Below are 21521 nucleotides of genomic sequence, written 5' to 3'. Positions count from 1 at the left end.
AAATGCGCTATCTCTTATTTTCAGGTTCAAGCTGAAACTGAGAAAGAGCGTGAAGAAGTGGTGCATCTGCTAGAGGTAAAATTTAATCTACTTCCTTTCGTTCTGTCCTTTGGCATCCTTCTATGAAAGCCTAATTTACACTCATAGCATGGTCAGCAGAGTCTGCCTTTCGTGCAAAAAGGACCTGTCTACCCCAATTATCTGATAAGTTTAGAAGGGACAGGTTCGGCCTGTCTGGATCCCTCTTGTGCTTGATAAAAGACCACCATGTCTGACAGTCGGGTCGGTCTGAGAAGCTTCTACTTGTCTCGTACTGTCAGCTTAATCTGAGGAGAGCTTATGTATGTTCCCTACGGGGCGTCCTTCCAGTGGTTCCTAATTTTTATGACCTTCATAATTTTTGCCTCTTCCCATCTTTAATATTGTTTTATACCCTGCAATTTTGTCTCAAGACATTTAGTTCATCTTTTTTTTCCGTAGTTGAATATTATGTTTTGTGTTATTTTTCATCTCTGACCCCTGTCATTCTGATTTATATTTATTTGTTTTCCCTTTGTGTTTAAACAGAGCCATATGGACAAAATGCAGGTACACACACTCTCACTCATGTAGAGATTTTTTTTGCAACCTTCCATATCAGTTTTTTTTTTTCTCATTAGAGACATACAAACAACATGGACCACGGCACCCCTTACGAAAAATAAAATAAGTTTATTCAAGTGTGCTATTAGTATACTTCTTTAAAACTAAAAACAAGAAAGTATTATTTGATCTACTTTTTATATACTTCTCAGAAATATACTTTTATGTACTTCTCAGAAATATACTTAAAATTGCACTTAAGTATTCTTGATTTATACTGACAGAAAAGTCTAAGCATATTTGGCCTATACTTGTACTCAATCTTTTGATCGAGATATACTTAAAAGTATAATTAAGTATTCTAAGTATACTTGGCTTGTAGTTGTGTTTATTATTTTGATTGAGTAGCCTATTAAATACGTTTTCCCACATAGTTTTACATAGGCTACTGTCTTATAATCTTACATGGTTTGAAAATATTAATTTATAAAGAAAACAGTTTTTTTTTTTGTCACAATTTACTCTTTCCAAACCCATATATTTTGAATTTACTCCTACTATTTACTTCAAATAGCACACAAAAGCACTATAAACGCATTGAATACTCTACATTCACAGTTTTCTGAGACCATAGTCATAGCTTTGTGTTAAGAACTGACTGAAATGTAAGTCACTATTAACCGATTACCTTCCAGTAAGAACAACATTAGGGTGACCTGTCCCTTTAAAATCATTGCATTATTGTGTGCCAGTTGAGTTTCTGTGCTGCTACACTCATCTGTGTGGCCATGAATTGTTGCTGTTGAAGAGTTAAGAGTTTAACAAACAAAATGATCTTTTCCTGTGGCTGTGACAGGCTGTTGCATCAGGTCTTTTGTTGTTGGGGTAAAACTAGGACCTGGTGAAATTATGGCTGCTTTTCGACCGTCGGGTCGAAGGGTTCTAAGAATGGTCAGGAACGGGTCCAGTTATAATTCCACTTGAGCTTGGTTCGGCACAGCACAATTACAAACCGTTTTCTTTCTTTTGGCTAACCGTGCTGGTAGAATGCGTCGCCACTCAGGATTGGTCACTTTGTCTGTTGCCTGCCCTGGCTGTCAGTTTCTTTGTAGCTGGCTAAGTGCACTATTTGAGTGAAATTATCGCAAGTTAATGATAACATAAAAAGAAATATCTGATCATCCTCCATAACGCAGTCACTGTTTACATCTCATATCGTCTGTGAGTCTTGCATTACCAAGGCAATGACTGATTCATTTGTATTACACTCCAAAGATCTCTGTTATCAGCCCTACAGGGGAAAATGAAACTATATCCGTACCGGATGGGCCGGATTGGCACAAAATAGAACAGTTAAGCAATGAGAACATTTGGCCAGACAGTGGAAAAGTTTAAGTATTATGATCCATTAGATAATACTCTTAACCTGTGCGTGTGTGTGTGTGTGTGTGTGTTCTTTATTTATTTATTTATTTAAACCTTTTTATGCCTTTGGCACTAAAAAGTGCTCTCACTGCATGCTTTGATGCAGTTGCTGTGTTAAGCCATTATTCATTTGCTTTCCTGATAATATGCATTAAATTAAATTAATTTATCCTAGGTGTCTATTCACAAGCAGATAATTTGTCGTTCTTTTTTTATTTTTTTTATGTGTCATATTTATAAACTATGGATATTTTTGTAGCTCAGTGGTTCTCAACCAGTAGTTAGTGATCCAGAAGTGGTTCGCAAGAGAAAAAAAACAATGCTAAATGCAAATGCAGCTAAGTCTATATCTGTTCATAATCACACAGAACGCATTTTTTGCATTCCACTGCACTGCATTTCCATATTTTGTCTATGTAAACATGCACTAGACGAATGCATTTGACCGCTGTGCTCGCGTTTCATGCCTTTTGCAGCGTCTTGTGCATGACACAGCGTTCTAAATTCAGTGTACTCAAGTTAAAAGTTACATTTGAAAAATAAAGTGACTGATTTTATTTTTGTTCATTTCACTGCCCTGCATCTCACGCTTTTAACCACTAAAGTGTGTTGTTTCAATAAATAGGCTTATTAACTTCTAAAAGGGGAAAAACAATTCCCATATCATGTTCTTATTGTCACAGGCTGTGCATTCAATCAAACTTTACAGCATTTTGTCGCAAATGTATTCAATGCTGGGTAATATGTCTAATAGCAGGGATTTTGCTAATGATACAGTATTTGGCCCAGTGTTTGTTCCATGTGCTAGGCTGGTAAATCACACTTCTGCTGTGTATGTGTTTACAAAATTGTCTGTTTTCCTGTCAATAATTTTGCATATTGTTGGGTGTAATTTTTGTGTAATATTGCTGGTTCCTGAAGCCAAACCATTTGAGAACCACTGCTACAGTTCAGTGTATTTCTCCTGTGTATTTATTCCTATGTATGATACAAGCAATTTGATTTAATCTTTTGAGTAATTCTTTCCTGTGTATTCCTTACTCTGTCCCTCAAAGGTCAAGGTTCATGACTTAGAGCAGAAATGCCGGACACAGAGTGAGCAGTGCAATATTTTGTCAAAAAAGCTGGAGAAATATCACCTGGGGTCAGACACGGAGGATACGCTCGACATTGACTCACAGGAGAAAAACTTGAGCAACAGTTACAACAACCTGCAGCACCAGGCAGAGAAAAGTGAGCAAAGCATTTTTTTAAACAGTTGGAGGTGTACCCCCCCCCCCCCCCCCCCCCCCCCCCCAAAAAAAAAAAAAAAACACACACACACACATGAACCATAGTTTTTTCTCAAAATCATGGGAAGTTTTGATAACATTTTTCTATCCATTCTGGCCTTCCTGTAATGTCTCTAATTTAAATGAAAATGCCTTTTCAGATCACTGTATTTTGGATGTTTCCATAGTATTAGCATGTTTTTTTAACGTTGCTTTCTTTAAAGTGCCTTCGAGAAGTATGTACAGTAAACAACATTGAATATATTTATTTCCATGGTGTGTATTCATACTGTCACAGCATGTGTAGTCCACAGAGCAAGATGCATGACGCAGAATGAAATATACAAGGAAACTTAAACACTTGGAGAACTTCAGAAAACAGAAAACACTACACATCAAACATAGATGTTAATGCGGAACACACAACTGAGAAAACTGAAGGCTTAAATACACTGAAGCTGTGAATCAAAGAAACAGGGAACAGGTATGCACTATCAGAAACCATAGTAACAAATTACTAGAACTCAGGCAAAACAGTGACAAGGAAAACTAAGACAAAGAAACCCCCCAAGGGGGAAAATCTATTCTTTTTAATTGTCTTCTCATCTAATGTTTTTTCCACAGCCTTATTTAAATCCATTTGTTCAGATCCCTCTTATTGTTCAATGATCAAAGTCATTGATTTCCATTATAACTCATGCTTGCAGGTGATGAGAGATCTGACGGAACTCCACTGGTCTCAGATTTGTCCATAGTACAGCAACACAAGATTGACAAGTCAGAGCAACTGTCGGTCAAACCCACCGTGCAAACCCAGAGTCGCTCCAGCAGCCCCATGCAAGCATCCCTCTCAGAGGTTTGTCTCCCTCAGCCAACCACTCATCACAGCTACACGGTGATCATTCGGTTAACCGGTTGCCACGAGCAGATAGCAGTATCTGTTTATCTGCCTGTATTTTACTCAAGAGAGAAGAAATGTGCTCATTTCATGCTTTTATAATTGGCCTCTCTCTCTATAATTAGATACATAAATGACCTCATATCAGATGTTTGGGTGGAAGACTGTCTGATGCTTTAGGAAAGAAATTCAATTGTTTACTGTATGTGTAAACTAAATCACACATTTAAGCATCTAAAGTCTCAGTGGAATGTGGACTAAAAAGATACATTTAACAATTAATTGTGAAAAGTGTAATTGTTTTAATGTTAAAATATTTACTTTTGTCCCGACTATAAAGCATTTAAATTATTAAATTGTTTATTTTGCCAATAAACTGTAAACGCTATGACTTGATGCTACTATAAAAACATTGTCCTGTTTGTTTGAGCGTCTCAGCCAGCCTGACACGGCCAAATTGGCTCAACCAATGGCGTGAGTTCTTGACCAATGGCAAAACCTGTTTAAAAACAGTCATTGTTTTTGCAGTTCCGTTTGGTGATGCAATCACCACCATAGAAATTACGCACTTCAGCTTTATATTTTCCCTGGCTATGTGATTGACATCAGTGCAAATAGGTAATAATCATCTCCGCTCTGTGCACTTAATCATACATGAAACAGATCATCCATGAACACATGCATGCACTGTGCACATTGGGAGCAGGACTGTAAATAAAAGGATGTTATGTAATGATCCTCACACAAACACTCTCATAGTACATTGCCATAGTACATTTATGTTGTGATGTGTGGAATTTAAAGATAAAGATCAAGTGTGTCAGCTGATTTCCTCTGTCCAGATGGATAATGAGGTGAGACCAGCTCCAAGAACCAAGGCAAGATACACAGGTCAGGTCCGCCTCTGCACTGCCCGCTACAGGTACTTTTCTTACCACTTACCCTCTGTATACAGTATATATAAGTACTGTTCAAAAGTTTGGGGACAGGTATGAAAGCGAGACTGTGAGGGATAGACTTACTTTTTTAGACTTACTTAGACTTACATCTGCTGTAAAAAGCTATATAAAGCTCCTAGATCACTTATAATTTTCCACAGCTTATATTGGCGGGAGCTTTTTGTCTACTGAAATATTTTGGAAAGTTATTTTTGCAGTGTTTCATCAGCTTTGTAATTCAGCTTTGCCATCACAGGAATAAATTAAATTTTGAAATATATTAAAATAGAAAACAGTCTTAATGTTCAGTGTACAAAAACATTACAAATCTTACTGACTTTCTGAGCAGTAGTGAAAGGTATGTAATGTATTACACGCATACTTGTACATGTGTGTTTGTATTTTACTGTTTTCTTTGTTTTCTTTCCCGCTCACTGTCTGGTGTTTTGGTCAGTTATAATCCCTATGATGGACCTAATGAGCATCCAGAAGCAGAGCTCCCTCTTGTGGCAGGGAAATACTTGTACGTATATGGGAACATGGATGATGATGGATTTTATGAAGGTAATTAATTTATGATGTGAGAGGTGTAATTAATGTTGAAAATTTTAAATTAAGAAAATACCTGGGGCCTGATGTATAAACGTTGTGTACGCACAAAATGGGTGTAGAAATGTGCGTAGGCAATTTTCCACACACCAGGGACGTTTCCTCCAAGGAGGCAAGGGAGGCAGGCAGTGCCTCCTCAAAAAATAGGATGAGAAAATAATTCATATTACAAAAATAAAACAATGGAAATATTAAAAAATTTGACACTAAAAAGTGTATAAATCACTGTCCAACAGCGACACCAGCAGGTAAAGTTAAAGCAGGACGCCACGTATCTCATGCCTCCCCTGAGGCTATTGACTTTTAACAGACCCCCTAAAGCGTGCGGTAGGGGGTAATTGTGCACGAATGGAGGAAAGTCACATTAGAGGAGGCAATGCCTACATCGCACTGTGATTGGTTGTGATTGGTTTGTGCTATAAATCCTGCCTCTTGTTTTTGTGCGTGTTCTGTGTTCGCGAATCGGTCTGAATTAACAAAATTATTGCGTTAATGGGGAGACAGTTAACAGCTAACAAGGAAGTAAACAGCTCAGCCACTTCACCGCTTTATGTCACTTCAAAATCAAAATTGCACTTAAACCGGAGAGTTGCTAGGCCTCCTCTCACTATAGAGACATATAACATCCAACATCCAACCTCACTCCGCCTGGACAGCAGTTCTCAGTAGTTAGGCTCCAGACAAGCCTCTTTGGAAGCTGTCCTGAGTGTGGAGCACAGTTAGGCCTCCTCTCGCTTTAGAGAGTCGTCATGCTGAGGCCTCCGTTCTTAGAGCTCAGCTAGGCAGTGGGAATGGGTTACAGGCTCTCTGTAAGCCTTCTTGGTACTCCTGGGTTGGGAATGTTGTTAGGCCTCCGCTTGCCTGAGCTGCTGGCCCTATTATGTAGCTTCCTTGACAGGTGTAGGATGTAGTGCTGAGGCCTCCATCACATGAGCTCAGCCAGGGGCTAAGCTGCTAGGCTCTCTGTGAGCCTCCTTGGACTTAAACCGGATCACTAGAGTAATCCTCTGCTCCCCTGACTCTACCTGGATAGCAATTCTGAGTTGTTACGCTCTCTGTGAGCTTCCTTGGGAACCTGTCCTAGGAGTAGAATGTGGTTAGGCATCATGCTGAGGCCTCTGTTCTCAGAGCTCCATTCAGTGACGACATTCCCTTAAAGGTATTCTCAGGAATACCAAACCCTTGAGCTCTGCCTGTGGACTGAGTTTCTTTTTTGACTCAGCCCTGCAGGGAAGGGAGGATGATTTTTAAAAATAATAATAATTTATTAAAAGAAAAATGATTTTTAAATAAGTGTGAGTTTCGTACATCTACTTATTGCCTAATGTTTTGGTCATCACATTAAAAATAACATTTAAATATGATATTTGAGTTTTGAAGTGCTGGAAAAAAATGTGACATACTTGAAAGCATTTTACTATTCCTGCCAAACTTTCATGGTTACAGTTAGTGTTACAGTAAATCTATGGTGAATGTTGCTGATCTGTGGACTTAAAGCCTATAACTAGTTCATTCAAGGCACAATGTTTCTCCTGGTTTCCATGCCAGTGCTGTTTGATCTAATAGAGATCTACGATTAATAACAGATACATTTGAATGCTTCTCATTAGATCTCGCAGTGATGTTATTATTTCTGTGGCAAATTCTGTGGCAGTTCAGCTCTCGCTGCACTGACATTGGTCCAAACTGAGCGTGAAGCACAAAATAATGAGTAGCGTAGTTTTCGTTCCGCTTTCATTACGTTTGCCATTTGATGTTGGGCAACGTTGTGGTGGTCGCGCCATCTTTCTCTTCGCAGTCCACTTAGAAAAAATCACGTTCGAATGGAACGCGCACCTTCAGTCAACATGATGTGGAGAGCGCAGTACATGGTTGCATGGCAACGACAGACGCCATGGGCTCTTTGGAAAGGAGAAAGGAGCTCTTTGGAAAGGAGGAGAAAGCGACACAGCCGCGCTTTCCACGCGTTTTTAGACGCGATATGTGAATGGCCCCTAAGATCTACGGGCGAAGGGCGCGCATTTTAATGAAAATATCGAGCGCTATAGCTAACATTTTTTATATCGTTACCGACAATGGTGTAACGTTGATAAATACCGATACCGTTTTATCGCCCAGCCCTAGCGCAAGCCTGGACTTTCTCTAATAGAGTATGCAGCTCTAGCTTTGGCCGTAGGGAATTAGTCATGAGCCGCTGGTGTGTACCTCAGGGATGGGTACACCTTTAGAGTATTTGACTTTAATGTGAGCCGATGAGGCACTCATCACTTCAGCATGGCGGAGTGGGCATTCATTCCCCAAAGTGTCCTTGAGGGGACACAGTGTCAGTTCCCATTCAAAGGGGAACGTCTCAGGTTATGCATGTAACCATGGTTCCCTGAGAAGGGGAACGAGACACTGCGTCTCCTTGCTTCAGGTATTCCTGTGCATGTCTCCTTCAGATAAAAAAGTGGATGACCTGTTCTAAAGGTGCCCCTTTTATACTCCCAGTCGCATCATTAGTGTGTCATAGGCTGTCGCCGGCCAATATCAAGTTCATTGTCGTGTTTTCACATGTGCTTCAGACACTGGCCATGCCCAAAGTGTCCTCTAGGTGTCTCGTTTCACTTCTCAGGGAACCATGCTTACATGCGTGACCTGAGATGTTTATACATGAGGCCCCAGATCTATAATCATCCAACATCTAAAAAAAATCCTAACAACTTATTTGCTAATGGACACTAGAGGATAAATAAGACATGGATAAGTAACAGTGAATTTAATCAGTAAGCATTACCTGACAGCGTGTAATGACATTCTTACAAAATTCATCACAATTACATTTTATGTAATGAGATCTGTTGCAGCTTATAAGATCTTTCTTTTTGTCTTTGTTCCAGGAGAGCTGTTGGATGGGCAGCGTGGCCTGGTTCCCTCTAATTTTGTGGAGTTTGTCCAGGACAAGGAAAAGCCATCTATCGATGGAGAAGAGGAGCAGGGCAGGCTGGAGCAGAGCTGTCTGAGCCTGACTGCCATAGATGGAGCTGCTCCTCTGGACAGCCTTAGCAGTGATGCCCTCGGCCACTGCAGCAACGGGACAGGCACTCTGGACGGAGAGGAGCTGGGCGACAACATCGTGCCTTACCCTAGGAAGATCAACCTGATCAAACAGCTGGCAAGAAGTGTGATAGTGGCCTGGGAAGCGCCTCTGGTGCCCCTCGGTTGGGGCAACATCAACAGCTACAATATCTTAGTGGATGGGGAAGTACGTTCCTCTGTGCCATTTGGGGGCAGGACCAAACTGCTTCTTGAGAAGCTAGACTTGGCTGCTTGTACCTACCGTGTGTCAGTACAGAGCGTGACAGACAGGGGTCTTTCCGATGAGTTGCGCTGCACCTTGCTGGTGGGCCGCAATGTTGTGGTGGCCCCCACTAGCCTGCGCATGGACGACATCTTGCGGGACTCCGCTGAACTTTCGTGGCTGCCCAGTAATAGTAACTACTCACATGTTGTGCACTTAGATGGTGTGGAGCATGCTGTAGTCAAGCCGTGCTCTTACAAACTGCGTTTTGTGAACCTGAAGGCCGCCACAGTGTACAAGGTAAAAGTGTTGGCCAAACCTCACCAGGTGCCCTGGCACATGCCCCTGGAGCAGAGAGAGAAGAGAGAGGCTGGGGTGGAGTTCTGCACCCAGGCTGCAGGCAAGTTTCAACTCTAATATTGTTCAGATATCGTGCCAATGTTGAGCGATTGAGATGCATAGGATGACTTTTGTTTTTTAGATTAGATTGTGATCCACAAATTCATATCAGATCCAATTTGATTTATTTGTGATTATTTTGAGTGTATTTCATTTATAAGGTATTATTTAATGTTACTCTGATATTGCTGTTTTTTAACTATTTATTTAATGAACCTGCTGATATGTGTCGTCCGTTCGTAAATTAAACTACACTGTTGCGCTGTTTGTGTTTGATTTACTAAAAAGAACCAGTTCAAAAGAGTCATTTGTTTGTGAATCAGACTATAATGTTTTGCTGTGTGTTTTGGATTCACTTGAAAGAACCAGTTCATAAGAGTAATTTGATTGTGAATTGAACTACACTATTCAACCTACACTATATGTTTCTGACTCACTTAAAAAAACGAGTAAATTGTTCTTGAGGTGGACTGTTGAATGCTTGATTTTGCAGCCTGTGAGAATAACTAAAAAGAAAGTCCATTATTTTTGCAATATAGGCTACAGTTTTTGATTGCATCACATTCAATACATACGGTGAAAACACATTCATAGCTCTGGTAAAATGAGCAGTAGGGGAGCAGGATTGCTTGGAACACTATTACGGGGAACCTTCTAGCTTAGTACATTAGGAAAATAATCTTATCATTTTTTTTATTTTATTTTTACATTAACAGGTTCTAAAGTGTACAGTAAAGTTAGCTCAGTAGAATGCAGTTACAGAAAGTGCTGCTGAACAAACGGATTTTCACACAGCCACTGAAAATAGGCAAAGAGTAAAATACTGATCTAGGCATTACAAGAATCGACATCAGGATTTATTAAATGAAGATCAGAAAATCAGTATTTTTACCCACTAAGGCTGACACTCACATCTGACCTAAACAGAGCAAACACAGTCTTCCCTGAGATAGACAGAAAACAGCTATTTTTGTTGTTCTGATTAGCACAACACTCCACTTAAAATAGTCGAAGGCAACAGAAAAAGATTTAGTGAGGCTAATTGGATTAATTAATTAGCTGAGATACTTGGAAGTAATATGTGCCCTTGTGCCATTATTCAGCTGTGAAGCTGTTGGAATGACCATATTACTGTAAACTTGAGCTCAAGCAAATTAATCCAGTGAACGCAATCCTTTCTAAATATCATGCATTTATTACTGTAAATATCTGGTTGCTATCTGTCCCTCCCCAGGACCCCCTCTGCCGCCTCAAGAAGTCCAGGTCCAGTGTGGACACGCCCCAGGGGTCCTTCAAGTGCGTTGGAAGCCCCCTCTAATGACACCTATGGGAACCTCCAATGGTGCAAGTGTCATTGGCTATGCAGTGTGCACTAAAGGTCAGAGGGTAAGTATGTGTGCATCAGCAGTCATATCAGTAGTGACATTTACAGTATGTGACACAACAGTTCTTGGCCGCATGGAGGCTAAAAGTCATCAAGACCTATTTTTATCAAAAAGTCATACTGATGCCCCCTGTTGGTGGAGAAGGGTAGTTCCAAACATCTGAATTCGTTGTTTCTGGTGTTTTTGTGAAATGAATTTTAAAGGTCTTTCTTTTATGTTATTTGGGTGATTAATGAGAATGTTGATTCTAAACTTTTGTCCAGTCAAATTAGTGAAATATTGTTGGAAAAAATGTCCATTGTCTATTGTCAGTAGTGCACTAGTGTTGTACGAAGCACAGCTCACACAGAAGTTACTTTCAAAGCAATCAGCTTTCTGTTGCTCAACGCAGCAAATTTGCTGGATCAACTTAATCCCTTTGCGAAATCTGCATGGGGAAATCTTTCCTAATTGAGTGGATTCCTACTGAAATTACTGGATTTTGCCCATGAAAAATTAACTGAACCATGGTAAATGTGACTGCACCTTAATGCTAAAACTAATGCCATTTCAGATCGCTGAGGTGTTGTATCCAATGGCAGACTATGTGGCAGTAGAGCTGAACCGTCTACAGTGCTTGGAGGCCCGTGAAGTTATCGTCAGGACTTTATCAGCACAAGGGGAATCTCAAGACTCCCATGTCGCCGTCATTCCAAACCACCTGCTGGTGCCTCCTCCTAAAGCCCTCCCTCCTTCTCACCACATGCAGTCCTCTCTCCCACCCCAGCAGTCCCAAACGATGCCTCCCCATCCCCAAATACGGTCCCTTCCACCTCACCCTGGACCTCAACCACCCAGCCATCTCCAACCCCTCACCGTTCGACCCAACCAGCCCCCATCTCACCTCCATCCCCACCACATGCCCCATCCCACACAGCCCTCTCCACCCCACCTCCAGCCTTTACAACCACACCCAATCCCTCAACCTCAGCACACCATGCAAATGCCCCAGCCTCAATCGTCCATGCCCATGCCCCAACCCCAGCAGCCCATGCCTATGCCTCAACCCCAGCAGCCCATGGCCATGCTCCAACCCCAGCCGCCCATACCCATGCTCCATCCCCAGCCAGCTATCCCGATGCCCCAGCCTCACATTCCTCAACTGGCCCTTCCCCAATCCCAAAGACCACTAAGTGCCAGAGAGCTGGAAACCAAAGAGCCAGGGCCAGGAATGATTAATCATGGAGGGGGCCCACCTCAGCCATGGGAGCCCGGCTGCTCCCCATCAGGCATGCCCACAGGCCTGCCACACGGACACACCCTGGATGCCCCGGCCTGCCCGAACCGCCGTTCCCCATCACCTCAAAGGATCCTCCCTCAGCCCAGGGGTACGCTTATTCCTGACACTGTGGCCAAGGCTATTGCCAGAGAGGCAGCCCAAAGAGTGGCTGCAGAGAGTGGACGGGTGAGTCAAGTCAGCAAAAAGCATGTAATGTACAGTGGTTGCAAACCAACCTTAACCCTAGAATGCATGACCCAAAAAAACCTACATGAATAATGGGGGTCAAAACGACCCATATTGGAGTCATTTTTTTTATTTTTATTATTATTATTATTATTATTATATATTTTATTTATTTTTTAATTTATACTTTTATTTAAATTTTATTTAGATTTTTATATTCTTAGTTAGTTAACCCAAATAATAAAATTCTGTCATCATTTACTCATGTCATTCCAAACCCATGTCGTTCATCTTCGAAATTCAAATTAAGATATTTTTTTAATGAAACCTGTGTGGTTTCTGTCCTTCCATTGAAACTCCAGGTTACCAAAACTTAGAAGATCCAAAAAGACGTTGTAAAATGAACTCATATGAATCGAACGGTAAGCCAAATATTAAAAGGAGAAATGACAGCTTTATATATGATGAACAAATTTAATTTAGGATTTTATTTACATCTAAACAATGATCGACACACACATAGAGCACATCACATTTGGTAAACACAAAAACTCAAACGTGTATGCATGATGCACAAGAACCAATGACTAGGTGTGACACACACACACACACAAACAAACATCTGTGTTTACCAAATGTGATGCACTTTATGTATGTGTGTTTGAATAGAAGCCTAGTTACATCTGTTCATCATAAAAAGTGACCAAAGTCTTATATATATATTGATCAAATATTTACCAAAGTCTTATGGGTTTGGAACCACAAGAGGGTGATTAAATGATCATTTTTGGGTGAACTATCGCTTTAAGTGTAATTAAATTATTTAAATGAAATTTATTATATATTTACAGTGTATACTTAACAGTATTATGAATATGATTATATGCATGTTTAAATGTTTCTGTTATGTTCTTTTCCATGTACATACACAATAAAACAGTAATTAAATATACCTAATAACTATAACCACCGTGTTTATGTGAGAAATTTGAATTTACTGGCAACTTTTAATTTATAGATTATTTTGTTTATAGATTATTTAGCAAATCTATAATAATTTATTTATAGATTATTTTGTGGATAGACAAATGTGATGAATTTTATTATTATTATTATTATTATTATTGACAAAAAACCCATGGTAAGTTAGAATAGGATGTCATTTTGACCCCCTTTATGAAGACTTGGGGTAGTTTTTCTGATCCTATGAGCACATATAGTTTTGCTGAGGCTCAATATTTAAGAGGAATACATCAAATATCAGTTAATCAAAATAATCAAATAACAACACCCTATCGGGTCAATTTGACCTGTTTATGCATTCTAGGGTTAATATGTGCAAATGAGAACTCTTTAAATGGGTTCATGAACATACAGAAGATTAGATATTTTGTCAGTACTTAACCTCAGCGTTACTGTCAGATCTCTTTATTAAGACTTCTGAAAGTACTTTAATATATTTAGATGGAGAGGAGAAGCCAGGGCTTTTACTCTCAAAATTCAGATGAGGAAGAGGATGAGGAAAGCTATCAGGCCTGCAGAAGAGGAGCATCTGTGGATGACTTCCTCAGGGGCTCAGAGCTGGGCAGGCAGGTATGGCAGTTGAAGTGATTGCCTTACCATACAACCACAGGCATAAGAGGCGAATGTCAGCATTGAATGCTTTGGTTTGTTGTATTAGCTTTGGATTGTCATTTTCTCTCACAATCTGCATTTCACAGTCTCATTACAGTCACAGCGAGGAGTATCATACGGACAGCAGTCGAGGCTCGGACCTCTCAGACATCATGGAAGAGGACGAGGAGGAGTTGTATTCTGAAATGCAGCACGAAGAAGGCAGGCGACGAAACTCCCACAATGCACTTAAGGTATCGCAGAAAGCAAAAGACATCTCACAATATCCCAATGACATCCTGGTTTGCATGGCTGTAACTACTTTCTTGCTTTCTTCCCGATTCAAGACCGGAGGCAGCACTCAATCTTCGAGTCAGCTGGATCGGGACTCATACCGGAAGCCATCTCACCGAGGTCCTCAACCTCAGCGCCGACCCCTCACGGTCCCATCCATTGGTCAGTGCTCTCCTAGTAAGAGACAGGTCCAGCTCCTAGTCCAAGACTTGCTTTCAGGGCCTGTCTGTCCTCCTGCTCCACATTGTCTCTTTTTGAACTGTTAAACGTCCATAAGCTTGTCAATGTGTACCAGACCACCACTGTGTGTTCCAACCATAACCATATCCTGTTGCTTTCAGCCATTATAACCCTTTCTGAATCTTTACGTCTCTCTTAAGGGCTGCGTCCGAAATCTAAAAAATGCTGGCTCTGCCGGCAGCAATATAGAGGTAGGAAGGCAACAAGGCATGTCTGAATCCAGTGATCGTGTCTCATCCAGTCTTTTGGGATACCTTCATCTGATACATTTTTGAAGGCAGCATAGATAATATCCCACAATCCTGTGCGTTCAATTCTGTGACAGTTGAGCTTATAAATAAAAAAGTTGCGGTTGGTGGTCAGTTTGTGTGTAAATGTATGTTTTTGACCAACTTTTTCCACTTTTGATGTCATTTCTAGTGAGAAGTTAATATTGTTGTAATTAAATATTTGTTTAGTTACCACCAAAGCTCTCTCTATTTTGTTGTAGATCGTTAAACTGTTATGCTGCTTCAAAAAAGTGCGTCCGAAATCACAAGTTTCGGGAGGTACCTTCATACGCAAACGCTGCCTGCAAAGTCATTGCCTGATAGGGCAGCAAGGCAACAAGTCAGCTGCCTAAGCTTTCGGACGCAGCCAAGGTTTCCCATAGAGATGCCAGTGTAGTTAGGTGTCTCCAGCCTGGGGAGGTTGACGCGGAAAAGCCTTCGCATGGTATAACGACTCTTTGATTGGTGTTTCCCTCAGAGATAACCACTGAGAGTAACAGTGAAGGGAACCTCTCTCCCGTCAAGGAGGATGTTTACTATGGCAGTGTAGCGCGGCACAGGACATGTTCCTCCCGGAGGCACGGGGGACGCAGGCCGCCTTATGGTACGTGTTGAAGCTGCAGCATTTAGAGTGGGGTCCGAGGAGAAAGAAAATGGCCAAACGCATGAAACTGCACTGGACTGCACCAAGATGGAAGCTTGTGTTGGAAGTGGTGCTGTAAGATAGCCATTAGCAACATGTTTGCACAGAGAATGCTCCTCCCCCTTTGCACTGCCCCACCAATGGATGCCTGCCAAACCTCCCTCTTTTCAACCTGACCACTCTCATTCTTTTACTTTGGCCATGCATGACTGAATGGTGAAAGTTAAAGGGTGGCATCTTACGCCGAACGAATGCCATCAAATATGTACATAGGTAATGGTTGACCAGGAAGAGAACGCAAACGGTTCCTTGGCATCGACTGCAAAGGCAACTGTGTGGAATGCACATTGGGCATGTTGGAATCACAATCTAGCACAGCTCCGTAGATGCGTCAGGGAGAAAAGGAAACAGGTGTAGTTTTATCCGGGACTAATTTGCCCCATCTGATGGGTCTTTCTCAGATCCAGATCTCTGCATGGTTACAGTAGCTCAGACTGCGTGCTCCCTCTCTCTCTCTCTCTCTCTCTCTGTCTGTGTGTGCGCCTGTCAGGAGCTTCATGTTTGGCTTGCTGTTCATCTGTAATTGGCTGCCATATGGGTGTTTCACTCCCAATCGCCACATACCCACACACACAGGCAAACACACACAGTGACACACATCATAGCCATCATATTACTGTAAAAAATGTCTGTTTCTTTCAACCCACCCAAGATGTGTTTGGCAAATAAATGGATTGTGCAAGTATGGAGCGTAATTTCACTCCATTGGACTGAATTGCATGCTTATTCACACTTTCCATTATTATACACGGAGATAATAATATTTATACTGTTTGTTACTTGCTTCAAAATATCCTCTGGATCCTTTAAAAAGTCTTGTAAGCTTATACCATCAAGTCATGCCTACTGTGTATGGTGCTGTATTACAGGACCAGGTTTAATATATATATATATATAAATATATATATATATATTGGGTGAATATAGGGGTGAATTCAGGTTGATTGTGACACATTTTGCTATTGAGATTAATATATTCAGTCAGAATGGGTTTTTTTTATTAATACTTTTATTTAGAAAGGATGCATTAAATTGTTTAATAGTGACAGTAAAGCAGGTGTAAAGAGTACCTGAAAACCACACTGGAGTAAAAGTACATATACCTTACAGTGAAATATGACTTGAGTAAATGTCTTAGAGTATCTGATTTTAACAGTACTTAAAGGGATAGTTCACCCAAAAATTTAAATTCTGTCATCATTTACTCACCCTCAAGTTGTTCCAAACCTAAATGAGTTTCTTTCTTCCGCTGAACACAAAATATGTTTTGTATATTTTTTGTATACTGTTTTGTAAATTTTGTATATTCTTGTTCAAATTCATACAGGTTTGGAACAATTTGAGGGTGAGTAAATGATGACAGACATATATTTTTATAAAAAAAAAAATATATAAATATAAATATGAATATAAATATATATAAAGAAGATATTTGTGGGTGAATTATCCCTTTAGGTATTTTACTTGTATGAGTAAACTCATATACAGTACCTCGTGTACCTGAATGTAGGCTCAAAGATGCACTAGTCCTCAACTCCTAAGAGATATGTCAGTGAAAACAAGAAACAGTTGATTTGTGAGGAGAGCAATCACATGTTTCTTTTTCTAAAATCAAAATAAAACTGAACACCTACTGTAAATATTGCAATGAATCAAGGTCGACAACAGCCACTTAAACGTCCACTTAACCTCTTAAACATCTACAAACACTAAAGTCTCAGTTAAGCTCAAGTGCTCATGAAGGAGCATACTGTAAGTAAACCAATATCCTTTAAAATGTTCTCTTCAATATAACGAATAAATAAAATAATGTTAGGTAAAAATAAATATTCAAAGCCTACTTGTACTGGACGTGCTGGTTTCGGCTGGAGCCGTGTCCTCACCCCATAAATGAAACACCCGCAATTCACAACTACCATGCGTTTGCATTCATTGTAAAGTAACCTTGTTGACAAGTTTGGGTGAACAAGGGCAAAACGCACAAGATATAGTATCTTCAATGCCCTGTAGATGGTGATATCGCTTCTTTTGTAGCAGTAATAAACTGCTGCTGACAATGTTAGGTGCCATGTGAAATGTAACAAGTAATTGCATTGCTCATTACAAATGTATTGGAGTAAAAGTACAAATTCTTATTAAAAAATGTAGTCAAGTAGGGAGTAAAAGTTGTTTTATCTAAACTACAAAGTAGCCAAAAATATACTTAAGTACAGTAACTAAATACATTTACTCAAATACTTAACACCACAGCAGTAAAGACATTTATCTTACAAAAGATTTATATTATAAATAAATGCTGTTCTTTTAAATGTACTATTCATCATCAAAGAATGCTGATATCTTTTATCAGTTTCAACAAAAAAAATATTAAGCAGCCCAACCGCTTTTTATAATTTGTTTACAATAATTATTCATTGTGATTATATATCACAATTTTACTGACTTTTTTTTAAAGATTTTTTTTCCCTTCAGTTTGGTCAAATGTACCTTCAAAGTGACAAATGATTTTTTATGAGCATGCCTTCAAATATTAATAAAAATAATACATTTTATCTCAGTTAATATAAGTAGCATAACAGTAAATATACAATAATTTGAAAAATCGTTAAAATAAAAAAAAAGGGTTTATTTCATACTGCAGAACACGGCTTTCCAACTATCCATGTATAAGGATAATATGGTGCCACTTAAATCTGTCTACTAGACAACTTGTTTTTTTTTTACCTATCTTTCTCATTGTAGATGGATACAGGGACCGATGCCGGCGTTCTCCTCCATACTATGATGAATCTGAGCAGGAGGAGCCGTTTCGAATCTTTGTGGCCCTCTTCGACTATGACCCTCTGTCCATGTCCCCTAACCCTGACGCAGCGGATGAGGAACTCCCTTTTAAAGAGGGTCAGATAATAAAGGTAGGCTACTGCTCGGATGGAGTTAATGATCACTTGTTAAATGGCCCTTCCATTGTTTCAGCATCCCTCTGTCTGTGTGTCTAAGGTGTATGGCGATAAGGATAATGATGGCTTTTATCGTGGGGAGATCCGAGGTAGGTCTGGACTTATTCCATGTAACATGGTGTCGGAAATCCGTGCTGAGGATGATGAGACCATGGAGCAGCTCATGAAACAAGGATTTCTCCCTCTCAATACCCCTGTGGACAGAATTGGTTGGTGTTTTTCCTGTCACAGTTATCTAAACTTAATGACAAAAATATTAAAGATTTGCAAACTTATTGTTACAAGGTTTTGGGTTGGTACGATTTTGTAATGTTTTTAAAATAAGTCTCTTTTTCTCACCAATGCTGCATTTATTTGATACAGTTAAAACATAATATTGTGAAATATTATTACAAATTAAAATAGTTGTGCTGCTTAATATTTTTTGTGAACACTGTGATAAATTTTTTCCTGGATTCTTTGATGAATATAAAGTTCAAAATAACAGCATTTATTTGAAACAGAATTTGTCACTTTTCTTAAACTTAGCCTAATACATTCTTGCTAAATAAAGGTTTGTTCACACCAAGGATGATAACTATAATGATAACTGTATTAGCGTACCCACCAACGCACGAAAATGCTCTGTTTATCATGAGCAAGTTGTGTCATTTGCCACTTTACATGCTTGAGCTCTTTAAAGAAGGATAGATTCTGTTTTGGCAATTAACATAACTTGTGTCGTTATCATTATAGTTGTGGTGTGGACTTCCCTATTCTCTTACAATTAAAACAATTATTAAAACTTTATAGTCATCGTTATAGTTATTGTACTTGGTGTGAACGGCCCTTAAAAGTATACATGTATTTAAAAACATCTTACTGACCCCAAACTTTTTTTTTTGTACTTTGTTAGATTATATTGAATACATGGCTACTTTTATGGTCATCAGTGCAGAGCTTTCTACCAGTAACTGGATCATGCTAACCAGTCAAAATGTTATTTTATACATAGCCTGCCTATCCCACAAAGAAACTGATTCTCTCTCCCATCAGAACAAAATAGGAGAGGTCGCCACCCAGTGGCCACAAGAAGAATGGTTGCTCTGTACGACTACGACCCCAGAGAGAGCTCCCCAAATGTGGATGTTGAGGTGTTAAACACACACTCCAATATATATATATATATATATATATATATATATATATATATATATATATATATATATAAAGTATCTCACAAAAGTGAGTACATCCCTCACATTTCAGCAAACATTTTAGTATATCTTCTCAAGGGACAATACTATAGAAATGAAACTTGGATATATTTTAGAGTAGTCAATGTGCTGCTTGTATAGCAGTATATATTTACTCTGCTCTGAAAATAACTCAACACACAGCCATTATTGTTAAAATAGCTGGCAACAAAAGTGAGTACACCCTAAGTGAACATGTCAAAACTGTGTCCAAAGTGTCCACCATTGTTATCTAGCATTGTCTTAATCCTCCTGGGCATGGAATTCACCAGAGCTGCACAGGATGTTAGACACATGGTGCTTCTCCACCTTCCGCTTGAGGACGCCCCACTGGTGCTCAATCGGGATCAGGTCTGGAGACATACTTGGCCACTCCATCACCTTCACCACCTGTGTGTTTGGGGTCGTTATCATGCCGTTCGGTACAGTTTCTGAAGGGAGGGCATCATGTTCTGCTTCAGAATGTCACAGTACATGTTGGAATCCATGTTTCCCTCAATGAAGCCCAGCTCCCCAGTACCAGCAGCACTCATGCAGCCCAAGACCATGATGCTACCACCGCCATGCTCGACTGTAGGCAAGACACAATTTTCTTGGTACTCCTTACCAGGGCGTCACCACACATGCTGGACACCATCTGAGCCAAACAAGTTTATCTTAGTCTCATCAGACCACAGGACATGGTTCCAGTACAGGTTGGACAGGTTCTTGGACGGGTTGGTTTCAGCAAACTGTTTGCTGGCTTTCTTGTGAGCCAGCTTCAGAAGAGGCTTCCTTCTGGGACAACGGCCATGCAAACTGTTCCAAGTGGAGCCCGTCTTGGAAAACCTCTGTATGACCCTGGCTTGTACTGTAACTAAGTCTCAGGGTGTTACCAATCTTCTTATAGCCTAAGGCCATCTTTGTGGAGAGCAACAATTCTAATTCTCAAATCCTTAGAGAGTTCTTTGCCATGAGGTGTCATGTTGAACATCCAGTGGTCAGTATGAGAGAATTGTACTCAAAGCACAAATTGTAACTGCTCTAATACAAGATACACAAATTTATATGGTCCTGTCAAGCAGACAAAAACATGAACATGATGAATAGGACATAGGTGGCTTTGCATGGTTAAACGACATACAGCTATTATCACTTAGGGTGTACTCACTTTTGTTGCCAGCTATTTTGACAATAATGGCTGTATGTTGAGTTATTTTCAGAGGACAGTAAATATATACTGCTATACAAGCAGCACATTGACTACTCTAAAATATATCCAAGTTTCAATTCTATAGTATTGTCCCTTGAGAAGATATACTAAAATATTTGCTGAAATGTGAAGGGTGTACTCACTTTTGTGAGATACTGTACATATATATAGTCAGGTTTTCAATCTGCTGGATATGCATTTGTGAATAGTTGCTGATCATGTGCTTTCTGTGGCAGGCTGAACTGACGTTCTGTGCTGGTGACATCATTGCTGTTTTTGGGGATATAGATGAAGATGGCTTCTATTATGTAAGTATCATTGTTGCGCTGACCACTCACTCTGTTTTATTCTGAGCCTGCGGCATTGTACGTTTTTCTGACTCTCAGGGTGAGCTGAATGGACATCGGGGCTTGGTTCCATCCAACTTTCTTGAAGAAGTGCCTGATGACGTGGAGGTCTATCTGACGGACACTCCCTCCCAGCACGGTCAGGACGAGCCCAATCCGGTACCGGCTCCGCGCCCAGAGGCCAAACGGGTACACCATCGCCGTTCTCAGCGCTAGGCCCTGTATCCATTCATCCTCCGTTTGAGTTTCGGTCCACTCGCCGTCTCTGTGTTTTCTTGTGCTTGTTTGTTTTTTCGTTATGTGACCGTGGTGGTGGTTTCCAGTCCAACCTTTCTTGCTCTAGGAAAGGGAGAAGCAAAGCCCACTGCAAACAGACAAACAGAGCCTTTTTTTTTTGAGAACATAGAGAGACAGGTACGAACGTGACTCTTTTAAGAGA

The 21521-nt window shown here is 40.1% G+C and overlaps 1 protein-coding gene across 7 annotated transcripts in view; it reads left to right on the top strand.

The window, feature by feature from the left end:
• Positions 1 to 21521, top strand: part of rimbp2a (RIMS binding protein 2a) — a 75844-nt gene that overhangs the window by 49181 nt on the left and 5142 nt on the right. For 3 of the 7 annotated variants that reach the window (XM_084137682.1, XM_084137681.1, XM_084137687.1), the window contains 18 exons: positions 25 to 75; positions 568 to 588; positions 3063 to 3240; positions 3986 to 4134; positions 5019 to 5098; positions 5569 to 5678; positions 8603 to 9403; positions 10637 to 10788; positions 11341 to 12231; positions 13696 to 13824; positions 13953 to 14099; positions 14193 to 14301; positions 15127 to 15252; positions 18094 to 18263; positions 18349 to 18517; positions 19344 to 19441; positions 20972 to 21043; positions 21122 to 21271. In XM_084137682.1, coding sequence (XP_083993808.1) covers positions 25 to 75; positions 568 to 588; positions 3063 to 3240; positions 3986 to 4134; positions 5019 to 5098; positions 5569 to 5678; positions 8603 to 9403; positions 10637 to 10788; positions 11341 to 12231; positions 13696 to 13824; positions 13953 to 14099; positions 14193 to 14301; positions 15127 to 15252; positions 18094 to 18263; positions 18349 to 18517; positions 19344 to 19441; positions 20972 to 21043; positions 21122 to 21271 — 3603 coding nt within the window. Of the gene's footprint in view, positions 1 to 24; positions 76 to 567; positions 589 to 3062; positions 3241 to 3985; positions 4135 to 5018; positions 5099 to 5568; positions 5679 to 8602; positions 9404 to 10636; positions 10789 to 11340; positions 12232 to 13695; positions 13825 to 13952; positions 14100 to 14192; positions 14317 to 15126; positions 15253 to 18093; positions 18264 to 18348; positions 18518 to 19343; positions 19442 to 20971; positions 21044 to 21121; positions 21272 to 21521 lie in introns of all 7 variants that reach the window. The other 4 variants (XM_084137683.1, XM_084137686.1, XM_084137685.1 and 1 more) reach the window with 4 other exon arrangements.

This window comes from Abramis brama (genome assembly GCF_963993115.1).
Source record: "Abramis brama genome assembly, chromosome: 15".
In the NCBI taxonomy this organism is placed as follows: Eukaryota; Metazoa; Chordata; class Actinopteri; order Cypriniformes; family Leuciscidae; genus Abramis; species Abramis brama.
Note: the sequence above shows the minus strand (reverse complement) of the source record. Positions and strands in the feature narration are given on the sequence as shown.